This window comes from Pangasianodon hypophthalmus, chromosome 7 (assembly GCF_027358585.1).
Source record: "Pangasianodon hypophthalmus isolate fPanHyp1 chromosome 7, fPanHyp1.pri, whole genome shotgun sequence".
NCBI classification, from domain to species: Eukaryota; Metazoa; Chordata; class Actinopteri; order Siluriformes; family Pangasiidae; genus Pangasianodon; species Pangasianodon hypophthalmus.
Genome location: NC_069716.1, coordinates 14,578,798 through 14,591,610, shown reverse-complemented (window position 1 = coordinate 14,591,610; position 12,813 = coordinate 14,578,798). Strand labels below are relative to the sequence as shown.

Genomic DNA, 12,813 nt, shown 5'->3' with positions numbered 1-12,813 from the left:
TGAGTCATCTATTGTTTATTTCTGTACAGCTCTACTGTGTCTATTTATTATACACAGTCATGTAAAAGGTAACAGAATGCATAAATATTACAAATAAAAATGTGCTGAAATGAACACGTGATCTCAGGACAGTCAGAATCATGTAGGTGTTCAGGTACTACACGCACTGGTGAAATGTAACAGTACACTGCGCGAGAAACGTGTCCTGATAAAGCTTTCAGTCCTCCACTGGTGCATGTATCTGAGGAAACAAAAGTGACAGGACAAACAGGTTTTTCTTCAGTCAAAAACCAGAAGCCAGTTTGAGCCTGATCTGTAAAAAGTAAACTCACCGTCTCTGCTAATTTTGGCCAGGCCATTGCCATCATGACTCGATCATCCGATGTGGGAGGAGTCTCCAAATTCCAATAGGTGAAATTAGGAAAAACTGAAGAAACCTTAACAACTCGGTCCTATAAGGTTTTTAGACAAGAATTAAAATAATACAGATTAGTTCTAAAAAAATAGAAACACTAATTTTCTTAAAATAAAAAGATTTGCAAATATTCATTTTCACTAGTATTCATATACTATTAGTTATTGAGTATAGACAAGACATTCAGTATTGTCCTGGAAAATGCTCAGGGTTGTGTAACACTGCATCTGGATTTGACAGCAGACTTCCTACAGTTTCTTTGTACATCTGATATTCGTGTCAATTTAAAAAATAAAGCTCAGATTCTCGCATCAAGTTCACCCCAGTACTGTAACTGATACACCCTTCAGAACCTGAAATCCTGCACTCAATAAGACATGCAATGTTTTAAATGCACTTCGGAGAATAAAGAAACGGGGACTTTGGAAGTGTCTAGATCAATGATATACAGGTCCATCCTATGTGGAAGTCTTTTTTTTTTTTTTTTTTTAATTTTAGAGCATGATGTAAGTATGTGGTATAATGCTCCACCAAAATGCCAATAAACAACATGATACAAAGCACTAATACAAAAAACAATACATTAACAAATAAACAATTATCACAAAAAAACCTTAGATAAAAAGATTTTATCTGATTTTAAGTAGAATTTTGTAGAGACTTAACACCAACATAAGGGTGTGACAGAGTGTATACTCAATAATGCTTTGATTGGTGTATAAAATATATAGTGAAGTGGTTTTAGTGTAACAGTTCTGGGACACAAGGAAAGGGAGGGTGGGGGAAGGAGTCAACTTTTAAGAAATACCCTCTGTTAATGAGTCTAGGGATTTGCCTATCTAAGCTTTTTTTATTATTATTATAGATAAACTGATGCTGATCTAAACATCACACCTACAGAATTTTACAGGAAATCTTTTTTGTTGTTTTTTTAAGCATACATGGCTGAGAGAAATTGTGTAGCTCCATAATGAGGCTTTTCTAAGAAATACTTCAATGCAGTGTAAAGTCTGGGTTGAGTCTGTTAGTCACACTTAACCAGTGAAACTACAGGCAGATATTTCTCACTCAGCTGCGCCAGCGTCTGATGCTGACATGTTCCACGAGAGCTGACTGGCTGCTACATACAAATACCTTTACTGTCATTGTAAAAAGTACAGTACCTTAAATATGAGCTAAAGTATCTCTACATTTATTTCTTTTGATTTTATTAAATATAATACAATCATGACAGCAGTGTGCAAATGTATTTTGTGCAATAAGGGCATAACTTGCACAATCTATATAACTGCCTGCTGTACGTTTACTGGTCATCTAGTTTCATAGGATAAAATTGCAATAATTTGCAACTCAGTATAACTGTTGATTTCTCTAATCCTCTGGGTTAAGTGAAATGTACACTTACCAGTCACTTTAATAGGAACACCTGTACACATGCACATTCATACAGCTATCTAATCAGCCAATCATTTAGCAGCAGCGCAATGCAAAAAAATCATGCAGATACAGGGTGGAGAGTATATCTAATCATCAGATCTTATGCTCTCAACAGAAAGCAGCTAGTGGCAATATTTTATTTATTACAAAATGTTCAGTCAAAGCAAAATGTCTATGTTTAATACTGGTGAATGAAAAACTGACTGTTGTCTATGCACTTGTCTACTGAAGGCTGACATGATAAGCAAATCCTTACTAATGCCTTTAAAAAATGAGGAGGTTAAAGCTGCACTTGTGTATAAAGAAAGCAACCCCTCAGCTGGATACTACTCCTACAGTCGGATAGTTCAGTGTACTTACTTCTTGATCAGATGCGGGTCTCTGTACCTCCTTCAGCACCAGTCCCGTGTAGCCCTGAGGGTGCGTCACCTCCTGACCTTTCAGCCCCCGACCCCTAAACGACACTGTCTTTTCTACAACAAAACACACACACACACACACACACACACACACACACACACATATATATATATATATATATATATATATATATATATATACATATATATATATAAATAACCCTTGTATGAAGTGTAGTACACAGTATAGGGCAGTGGTTAAGGCTCTGGGTTACTGGTCAGAAAGTCAGCACCACCAAGCTGCCACTGTTGGGCCCTTGAGCAAGGGCCGCTGTATCACAGCTGACCTCTGCACTCTGACCCCAGCTTCCTAACAAGCTGGGATATGCGAAGAGAAGGATTTCACTGTGCTGTAATGTATATGTGACAAATAAAGGTTTTTTTCTTCTTCAAAGTGAACTAAAACTCGCATGGAGGACAAACCGTGCTTTTTGTCCTTCACTGTGGGAGTGAAAAACTCGGCCACTTGTGCAGCTCCGTCGTGCTCGATGTCGCAGGGTAACAGGTGAATGTTGGACTTATGTGCCTGATTCACAGAGCCGAGCTGCACCACAGTCACACAGCTGTTCACTGCCATCTGAGAACACACACAAGCACAGTTACACAGGTCAGCATTCAACTAGTCCTCATGCCCTAGATCAGCACACCAGGGATGAAGTGGGAAATAATGTCTTCTACATCTTATACAATTTATATAATCTATCTAACAAGCATCATAAGCCTCACAGGAGCATCATAAGCATCCCAGTAGGCAGCCATTCAGGAGTTAAGCTACACTCTATGCACTCTAGCTCTACTACACTATGCGGTTAATGAATGAGCAAAATAAACACAACTGGACCAGTAAGCCCCCTTTTTCCCACTGGCTGTTGAATAAAAGTTCATTTTATGATACTGCCTAACTTTCCACACCACATTGATTATTCCAGCCATTTTTTTCCAGTAGCTGAACTCAGTCTTACCTTTAAAATAAGCTTTTTTCTGTGCGGGAGAGAACGCGCTCAGTTTGCGGGACTGTAAAAAGGCGCTTTTTGGCGGGTCTCCAGCACATACCGCCATTTAGCGGGCTGGGGTTAAATGCTTGCACTGGCATTGGCGTTTTGTTGTTATTGACATGAAAATAGCACCAAAATATGCCTGCTCTTAGTAACAGTATAAACTCAGCAACAGTATAAACAAAATGTATAAACGATATATAAAGTATATAGAAAAGTTTTTTTTTTTATTTATGTAAACCCGGAAGTAATGCGACTCATGTGCAACACATAAATATTCCGACTAGGAACTTGAGCCAAAACACGAGGTGTGTCTCTAACAGCATACTATGAGTTAATTCTTTAAAAGTCTGTTATATATACCAATCTAGAAAAAAATAGACATACTTTATGCGAGTTTGTACATTAGAGGTTCGTTAAATTCAAATGCTAACTACGTCGTTGATGTGCGCGTGATGTACACAACAGCGGCGGAGTGAGTTGAATGCTGCTCCCTGGCATTTGGATCATTAAAGCAGTATAATATACAATAATATAAAGTTTATTAGCGCTTACAGCGGCGCCAGATGTGCTTCTGTCCGTCATCTGTTAAGTACTGTTCGTGGTGCATGATAGGTCAGGTTAGTGCAAAACAACCTGATGCACACCTATGTTGATTTGAATCAGCTAAATGAATGCACGTGTGTATCAGACATTCACTTCTGCTCTTTGATAGTATCCTTAGTAACCGCTCACACATGGATTACGTCACAGCTCTGAAGGTGCCACAACGGTCTGCACAGCTTTACAGGTAAGTGACGTCATTTGCAACACAGTGACGTCATTTATAACATAGGGAGCACTAATGTTGTATGTATATATAAACTTGTTGCCACCTTCTTATTCCTTTTTTTCTAGAAAGCATCTGTTAGAGAAGGGAGCTTTAGACCCGCAGTACTGTGTACAAAAACACTTGGATGGAACGGTGACTCTCCCAGTCTTCCCATCTGCTCTGTGTCACCTGGATCCTCTCACACTGCAGAGCTCTGTGGCTCAGGACAGCTCCTGTCAAATAGTTCAAATACAGGTCATCACATAGTCACATAACTGAGCTTACGTTTGTCAGTGTGTATCAGTGTAGGCTGACAATCTGTTTGCTTCTCTACGTTCATTTTTATGGTTAGGCTCCTCAGCTGTCCAAAAAAAGCAAAGCGAAGCCTCATCGACAGAGAATGATTGAGGTTGTGCAGGAACTGGTGGCTACTAAAGGAGTGAAATGGAGTAAGGAGCTTGAAGATGACATGCCCAATGGATGGCAGCGGCATGGAGATCTGCTTCTGTTTGGTGATGGATGCTTTTCACAAGCAATCTGGAGAAAATTTGGTAAGACAAACTTCCACTTTAAGGGCCAGTTATGACCCTATGGTCAAATTTATTGGCTTATAAAAAAAAATAAGAAAATATAACTGTTACATAAGTCTTTTCATAACAAGGTTTATTATACATCTTAGGAAAAACCGTCAACACACCCCTTTTACAATTTCAGTTTTTTTGTTATATAAAAAATGAAACCAAGATAAATCATATCAGCTCTTTTTCCACCTTTTAACGTAGCAGTGAACAAAATTCAAGTAAAAATACAAACAGAAACATTTTAGGGAAAAGAAAAAGAAAAAACATAAAATAACCAGATTGCATAAGTGTGCCCAAACCTTATCTAATACTTATTAAAGCACATTTTGCTTGTAATACAGCACTCAGTCTTTTGGGGTAAGAGTCTACCAACTTAGCACATCTTGATTTGACAATTTTATTCCACTCTTCCTTACAAAAATGCTCCAGATTTATCAGATAGCGAGGGAATCTCCTGTGCACAGCCATCGTCAAGTCATTCCACAGGTTTTTGTAAGGATTTAGATCTGGGCTCAGATTGGGCTATTCCAAAATGTTGATCTTCTTCTGAAGCTATTTCTTTGTTGACTTGGATTTGTGCTTTGGATGATCATCGTGCTGAAAGGTGACATTTTTCTTCATCTTCAGCTGTCTAACAGAGGCCTGCAGGTTTGTGCCAAAATAGATTGGTATTTGGAGCTATCTCTTTATATTTATCTCTTTGTATTTGGATTCTCTTTATCTTGACTAGAGCCCTAGTCCCAGCTGAAGAGAAGCACCAGTATGCTTCACCGTGTGTATGGTGTTCTGTGGGTGATAAGCTGTCTTATTTTTAAGCCAATCATATCTTTTAGCATTAAGCCCAAAAGGTTCTACCTTCATCTCATCAGACCATAACACTTTTTGCCACAAGATTTAGGGTGCTTGTTTGTAGGGTTTAGCAAAATTAAGATATTCATTTTATTCATACTCTGCACAATGACAGTAAAGTTGAATCTAATCTAATCTAATATGCTTGTATGTTTTTTTTCTGTAAGAAATGGCTTCCATCTTGCCCATAACCCAGATATGTGAGGAATACAAGAGATTGTTGTCACATGCAGGGAGTGACCAGTACTTGCCAGATATTTCTGCATCTCCTCCTGTTGGCAGCCTCCCTGATAATGTTTCTTCTTTTTGTCAATTTTGGAGGACATCCCATTCTTGGTAATATCATTGTGGTGCCTCATTTTCCTCCCCTTGTAGATGACGGCCTTCACAATGTTCCGCGGTACATCTAATGTTTTGGAAAGTCTTTTGTACCCTTCAACAATGAGATCTTGTACATGCTTCATAAGCTGTTTGCGCACCATGGCTTCAGCAGTCAGATGAAACTAAGAAGATGTCAAGAAAATCCTACAGAAACAGCTGATCTTTATCTGGGGTTAATCAGAATCACATTGTTTACAACGGGTGTATGATAAATACTTTTACATTTACATTTACATTTACGGCATTTGGCAGACGCCCTTATCCAGAGCGACTTACAATAGTGCTTTGAAGTCTATCAAAAATACATTCTGATACTGGCTCGCTAGGTCACAAACTAGGAATACCATCAGTCCAAAACTCTGTTGGGGATTTTTTATTTTTTTGTGAAAATGCTAACTTAAGTACTTTATGAAGAGGTAAGTCTTTAGACGTCGTTTGAAGACTGCCAGTGACTCAGCTGTTCGGACATCTAGGGGAAGTTCATTCCACCACCTTGGTGCCAGAACAGAGAAGAGTCTCAATGCATGCCTTCCTTGTACCCTGAGAGATGGTGGGACCAGTCGAGCAGTGCTAGAGGATCGGAGGGAGCGTGGTGCCACGCGAGGTGTGATAAGTGCTTTGAGATAAGTGGGCGCTGGTCCGTTTTTGGCTTTGTAGGCGAGCATCAGTGTTTTAAATCTAATGCGGGCAGCTACAGTGGAGGGAGCGCAGCAATGGGGTGGTGTGGGAAAATTTAGGAAGGTTGAAAAAAAATCGTGCAGCTGCATTCTGGATCAGTTGCAGAGGACGAATGGCACTCAGAGGCAGGCCTGCCAGGAGTGAGTTGCAGTAGTCAAGTCTTGAAATGACAAGGGACTGAACAAGCACTTGTGTGGCCTGTGTAGAAAGAAATGGACGAATTCTTCTGATGTTATAAAGGAGAAATTGAAATGAGCGTGTTAGATTAGCAATGTGAGAGGAGAAGGACAGTTGATTGTCCATGGTTACCCCAAGGTTGCATGCAGTAACCGAAGGCGAGATCAGAGAATTGTCTAGGGAGATTGTAAGATTCTGAGATGGGGATGAATCACCTGGGATGAACAGCAGTTCAGTTTTAGTGGGATTAAGTTTCAGCTGATGAGCTGTCATCCATGATGAGATGTCTGCCAGACATGCTGATATCCGAGCAGAAACATGAGTGTCTGAGGGAGGGAAGGAGAGGATGAGTTGAGTGTCATCTGAGTGTCATCTGAGAGTTGAATGTCATCCCTTGGTGAGGGTATGACCGCACCAAGAGTTTGAGTATAGAGGGAGACTAGGAGAGGACCAAGTACTGAGCCTTGTGGAACACCAGTGGAGAGTCTGTGAGGAGCAGATGTGGATCCCCTCCATGTTACCTGATTTGACCGACCTTCCAGGTAGGAAGCAAACCACTGCCATGCTGCACCACGAATTCCTAGGCTCATGAGGGTGGACAAGAGAGTCTTGTGGTTCACTGTGTCAAACGCTGCTGAAAGGTCAAGAAGGATGAGGACTGAAGACAGTTTGGCTGATCTAGCGGCATGTAGCTTCTCAGTGACGGCCAAAAGGGCAGTCTCTGTGGAGTGTGCCGGTTTGAAGCCAGACTGGTTGGGATCTTGGAGGTCGTTCTGTGAGAGATAGCAGGACAGCTGATTATAGACAGTTTGTTCAAGGGTTTTAGAAAGAAAAGAGAGAAGTGATACCGGTCGGTAGTTGCTGATGTCAGAGGGCTCTAGAGTGGGTTTCTTCAGGATGGGAATAACCCTTGCTCTCTTGAATGAGGTTGGTACATGACCAGATGTTATGGAGCCATTGATGATAGTGGTGATGAAGGGGAGGAGGTCTTGAGAGATGGTCTGGAGCATTGTGGAAGGGATTGGGTCCAATGGGCAGGTGGTAGGATTGCAGGATAAGATGATTTGCAGGATCTCTTCTGTTGTTAGTTTAGAAAACTGTGTCAGCGAATGAGAAGGAGAATCCTCAGTGTGTAGTGTAGAAGTAGGAGTAGAAGTGAATGTCTGGCAGATTTTTCCAATCTTCTCATCATAAAAAGTGGCAAAGTCTTCAGAGGAACCAGTGGGTTGAGTAGTGAAGAAAAGATGTTGTGGAGCTTGCGAGGATCTTGTGGAGCTTGTGAGGATCTTGTGCAGCGGATTCCAGCTTTTCTTTGTAGAAAGCAGTCTTAGCTGAAGTCACTTCAGATGAAAATTTGGACAGGAGAGCACGGTAGGAGACAAGATCTGTGTCGAGTTGCGATTTCTTCCACTTCCTCTCTGCTGTTCTTAATTCTCTCCGATTACTGCGTAACACATCTGATAGCCAATGAGCAGGGCTGGAAATCTTCCTGGGTTTAGAGGATAGAGGACAGAGGAGGTCCAAGGATGAGGAAAGTTGAAGAGAGGAAGGTGTTAGTGGCTAGCTCCAATGGTAGGGAGGAAAAGGAGTCAGGGACAGGAAGGGATGATAGGATGCAGGAAGCTAAGGACGAAGGGGAGATAGAGTGGAGGTTTTTACGAGTGGAAATGAGGTATAGATGGCTGGTGGTTTTAGGGAGGATAGGGAGGGTGATGGTGAAGGATACCAAGAGATGGTCAGAGATGTGGAGAGGGGTAGCATAGATGTCTGCAGTAGGAAAGGGATACTTAAGTTGTGTGTTATAGTCTGCAGTCAAGTTGTGTGTTATAGTTACAGTAAGTGGTCAGTATTCAATTTATCACCTTTAGCACATCTCACATCTGCACACCAGTTAGCTTATCTCTTCAGCTTGTCTCTCACAATCCTGAGAATGCACAGCTTGGTCAGGCCAAAATTTTACAAGGGTGTTTACAAGTGTGATAATAACTAAAGCATGGCATGTTACTTTATCATCAGAGAACCATGACTGCTGGAGTAACATGCCTACCATAAAGAGTAACAGACAGGCAAATTACTCAGTACCACAGCATATGCTAATTAAGAAAACCTTAAAAGAAAAAAATGTGCGTCATTTTGCATTGTAAGTTGCAGCACCTGCTAGATGGTAGAAAAGTGTTCGGAAGTCTAGATCCAGTAGATACAGTAGTCAGCACTACTGAAGTTCACATGTGGCAGTATTTTCCTTTTTAAAACCCTTTCAGGTTTTTTCTCTCTTCATTTTTATTCAAGGCCGTTCATTGCATAAAATTGCACGGCTGTTTTCTAAGTTATAAGCCCAAGACTTGCTCACTTCATGTAAGTGTTATTACTGAAAAGAAAAACTGTCCTCACAGAGTATAGTCTGGTGTTATATTCAAACAGTTGAACTTACCTTATTGGTAGTCTTCTTACTTGTATCAGTTTGCCACTGTCTTGGATATGTTAGTATATCAGTATGTGTTTTGATATACAGTATCCTGGTCAGAAAACGTCTTATTTTTGCAGAAATCTCTTAAGCTATATATGCAGCAACATTAGGCTGATAGGACCCATTATGTCAGCACCTTTGACCGAAGTGTAACACACACTGACATAATATTTTTAAAGAAATTGTTTATGGTCTGATTTTTTTTTTTAATTCCTCCAGGCTCTGAGTTGTGGTTGGCTGTTGCCCAAGTCCTGGGAGTGAAGCGTCTAGCACAAATAAAACAGATTTCCCAGGATGGATGGCGAACACCAGTGGTAACAATGCTATTAGGAGACGACAGCTACGTAACTCACATTGATAACCACATCAGGTAAAAACTCACAGACCAGAATTTATAACAACCTGTTAGTGTAATTTGAAGTGTGAATAATGTATAATATCAAATGAACTAGAATGAGGTGTATCTTCAGCCACTTGAACTTCCAGGTATGAATTTGATGTCAGGAAGTGCATGTTCTCCTTCGGAAACATCACAGAGAAACTGCGAATATCCTCCTTTGACTGCACTGGAGAGACCGTGGTTGACCTGTATGCAGGTATGTGCTACACGGTTGTTTGGCCCTGTCATTCAATCAAAGCATCACTTTTATTGTGGGTTTAACCGCAGATTTTACTTCACTGTCAGGAATTGGCTACTTCACCCTGCCGTATCTGGTCCATGCTGGCGCTGCCCATGTGCACGCATGTGAATGGAACCCAGATGCAGTTTCAGCACTGCGAAGAAACCTGCACATTAATAAAGTAGCCCATCGTTGCACTGTGCATGAAGGAGACAACAAACAAGTGAGAATTAATCTTTCCACATTTGCTTACAAATATCCTTTATGTCCGGCATGTGGATTGTGTGGTTACCTTCACAGACCTTCTTTAGAGAAAATATTCTTATAGCTTATTGTTGCTATTTTGTAATATCAGAAGATCCAGAGGAATGTACCAGATTGATAACATTTTTATACCACCATGCTGTTGAATTCTCAATTCTGATTGGTCAGAAAGGGTTGATTAATTTTCTATAAAGGTGGCTCTGACAATAGTGCTGGCTGCAAGGCAAATCACAGGTTCACATAAATGTACTTGTTCGATCATTTCTATAGTAACTAATTTAATCTACTTTACAGGGAATTGTTTGGCTGGCACGCCACATAATCTAAGTCTAATAATACAGATTAAAAACATGCTGTTATTTAACAAAGAAATACAACTAAGCTTTGATATGCTAAAGGAGAGGTTAGGAGAGGTGTATTTTAAGTATCATTGCTTTGTAGCAGTCAGTTTTCTGACACGAGAAAGTGTTCAGGACAGAGTACTTTCATACTTTACAGTATCCTTGTAACAGGACAAGCTTCATTTTTCCCATTTTATTAACTTCAAGAGAGAGAAAAATAGAGGAATTTATAGCTGCTACAACATAAATGATAAAAGGAACTCGTTTCACGGACATTCCCAAACATTAAACATAGCTATAAATTGATAAAATATATGTCATTATTTAACAAATAAAAAAGTCTTTGGCAAATTGTTGTGGTATAAAAGAAATAAAACATTTTTCTCCAATTTCATATAAGAATATTTTATTCCTTACTTACTAAAATGGGAACAGTACACTTCATTCATTTATCTTCAGTAAGTGCTTTATCCTGGTCAGGATCATTGTAGGTCGTGAGCCTGTCCTGGGAATCATGAGCAAGAGGCAGTAATACACTGTAGCTTGGATACCAGTCCATCGCAGAGCACCATGCACACACACATTCACACCTACAGGAAATTTAGCATAGCCACTCCGTCTACCAGCAGAGAGTGGGAGGAAACCGGAGGACCTTGAGCAAACCCAGCAGACACAGGGAGAACATGCGAAACTCCAGACAGTCAGTAACCTGAGTTCAGGGGTGAACCAGGGACCTTGGGGCTGTCAAGTGGCTATGCTACCTGCTGCGCCACCAAGCCACCCAGGAAATAATTAATTTATCTGTAATAATAAGAGGTTCTCAATTTATTTTTAATAACTACTATTGGTCGGCCAGATCTGTTGGTCAGTTTTTGCCTTAAAATGATATCAAAATATTTTTTTCTGGCAAAAATGATGACATGATGCATTAAAGCAGGGGTATCCAAAGTCCAGTGCCTGGGACAGATATTAACTGACCCGCGGCTTCTGTATTAGCACGTATGATGGGTGACCCACCAGCAACACCGTGCAGTTTTTCCTTTCACCTGACAGTGGCAGCAGACTGTTAACACAGCTAAAATGCAAGAGCCTTCTTTTTTCTCTGACTACACCTGAAAATGAATTTGCAGAATATTTATTCATGGCTACAGACAAAAAGCACAAAGTTAACATAACAGTGAGAAGGGGTCATTTCAAAAGAGCTGAATACCACTAAGTATGGAAAACCCAAATTTTTGAGTCCTTAAATGAAGTGGAGCTTTACATACAATTATTATCATCACCATTATGCAGAGTTCTGCTCCATTTGCCATTTACATAAACCAGCTAATAAGCAGGATATCATTTGTCTTGCAGCATCTTGGCAGAATTAAATAGCAGGTTACTAAATGAAATGGTACTGAATAATTCTAAATAAAACATACCATTAGCTGAATTGCCAACCATTAAATCATACTGAGCTAAATTAAACTAAGTTATACCAGTAATGTAGAGGATAACGTGTGGGTCCTCAGGCATATGAGGCCAACGCCAGAGAGTGCAGAATTACATTATGTTCAGTATTCGTAATAAATGCATTATTCAGCATAGACATATGCTCTGAATTAAATGCTTTCTGCTCACTCTCCCTAGCTGTCCCTGAATGACTTGGCCGACCGAGTGAATCTAGGCCTGATACCAAGCTCTGAAGAGGGCTGGCCTGTGGCATGCCAGCTCCTGCGGAGAAACACTGGTGGAATATTGCATATCCACAACAATGTCACCACACCGATCCAGCATCAGAATCTTCAGCCAGCCTCCAATTCACTGAATGAGGGAGATGGATCTGTAAATGGAACTGTAAAAATTTCTAGAGACAGAGAAGTGTGGAACAACTGGGCTGAAAACACAGCGAGTCACATCGTCAAACTTCTGAGAGACATCACCAGAGCAGAGTGGAGAACCAGCATTAAGCATATAGAGCATGTGAAGTCCTATGCACCACACATAAATCACATAGTGTTGGATCTAGAGTGTAGACCAATCAGATAAGTTGGCTGACAGTCTTCTTTCTGTATGCAACTTTTTTTGTTTTTAATGAAACAGAATAAAATGTTCTGACTTTGCTTGGCACCATGTACCACAGAATGCAAGCCAGTCACCAATAATTGTAAACAAATCATTACTGTGGCGGTTTGCCCTGTAGCATTCATTTGAATTTTCCAGTGAGCAGTGAAATAACAAGCTGGGGTGTGTGTGTGTGTGTGTGTGTGTGTGTGTGTGTGTGTGTGTGTACGTACAGTGTTTTAGCATTCTTGCACCAAGTTTTCTCATACTGGTATTATTATTTTATATTATACAGTTGGTTTAATTAAAATGTAGCCTTCTAATTCAGTGTT

General features: G+C 40.3%; 2 protein-coding genes across 5 annotated transcripts; one reads left to right on the top strand and one right to left on the bottom strand.

Annotated features, from left to right (window-relative positions):
- On the bottom strand, window positions 1-3,942 carry rnaseh2c (ribonuclease H2, subunit C). 2 transcript variants are annotated; one of them, XM_026918209.3, is made up of 5 exons: window positions 3,822-3,942; window positions 2,695-2,848; window positions 2,213-2,325; window positions 333-452; window positions 1-241 (listed from the first exon to the last, which is right to left on the bottom strand). In XM_026918209.3, the coding sequence occupies exons 1-5, from the start codon at window positions 3,849-3,851 to the stop codon at window positions 218-220; spliced, it is 441 nt and encodes a 146-aa protein (XP_026774010.2). In that variant the 5' UTR covers window positions 3,852-3,942; the 3' UTR covers window positions 1-217. The 2 variants fall into 2 exon arrangements, with proteins under 2 accessions (XP_026774010.2, XP_026774011.2); XM_026918210.3 differs by lacking the exon at window positions 3,822-3,942 and adding an exon at window positions 3,234-3,384.
- Window positions 3,466-12,545, top strand: trmt12 (tRNA methyltransferase 12 homolog). Of its 3 annotated transcripts, none has more exons than XM_026918208.3 (8): window positions 3,466-3,574; window positions 3,982-4,056; window positions 4,164-4,332; window positions 4,430-4,628; window positions 9,430-9,580; window positions 9,697-9,806; window positions 9,896-10,053; window positions 12,068-12,545. In XM_026918208.3, the coding sequence occupies exons 2-8, from the start codon at window positions 4,004-4,006 to the stop codon at window positions 12,464-12,466; spliced, it is 1,239 nt and encodes a 412-aa protein (XP_026774009.3). In that variant the 5' UTR covers window positions 3,466-3,574; window positions 3,982-4,003; the 3' UTR covers window positions 12,467-12,545. The 3 variants fall into 3 exon arrangements, with proteins under 3 accessions (XP_026774009.3, XP_026774008.3, XP_026774006.3); XM_026918207.3 differs by lacking the exon at window positions 3,466-3,574 and adding an exon at window positions 3,581-3,886; XM_026918205.3 differs by lacking the exon at window positions 3,466-3,574 and having other exon boundaries at window positions 3,918-4,056.
- The last annotated feature ends 268 nt before the right edge of the window (window positions 12,546-12,813 follow it).

Coding starts and splice junctions, on each gene's coding strand:
- rnaseh2c (XM_026918209.3), bottom strand. CDS start 3,851: ATGACGGACAGAAGCACATCTGGCGCCGCT. Junction 2,326..2,694: donor AGTGAAGGACAAAAAGCACG/GTTTGTCCTCCA, acceptor GTTTTGTTGTAG/AAAAGACAGTGTCGTTTAGG. Junction 242..332: donor GGCCAAAATTAGCAGAGACG/GTGAGTTTACTT, acceptor TTGTTTCCTCAG/ATACATGCACCAGTGGAGGA.
- trmt12 (XM_026918205.3), top strand. CDS start 3,941: ATGCACGTGTGTATCAGACATTCACTTCTGCTCTTTGATAGTATCCTT. Junction 9,581..9,696: donor CACATTGATAACCACATCAG/GTAAAAACTCAC, acceptor TTGAACTTCCAG/GTATGAATTTGATGTCAGGA. Junction 9,807..9,895: donor CGTGGTTGACCTGTATGCAG/GTATGTGCTACA, acceptor CTTCACTGTCAG/GAATTGGCTACTTCACCCTG.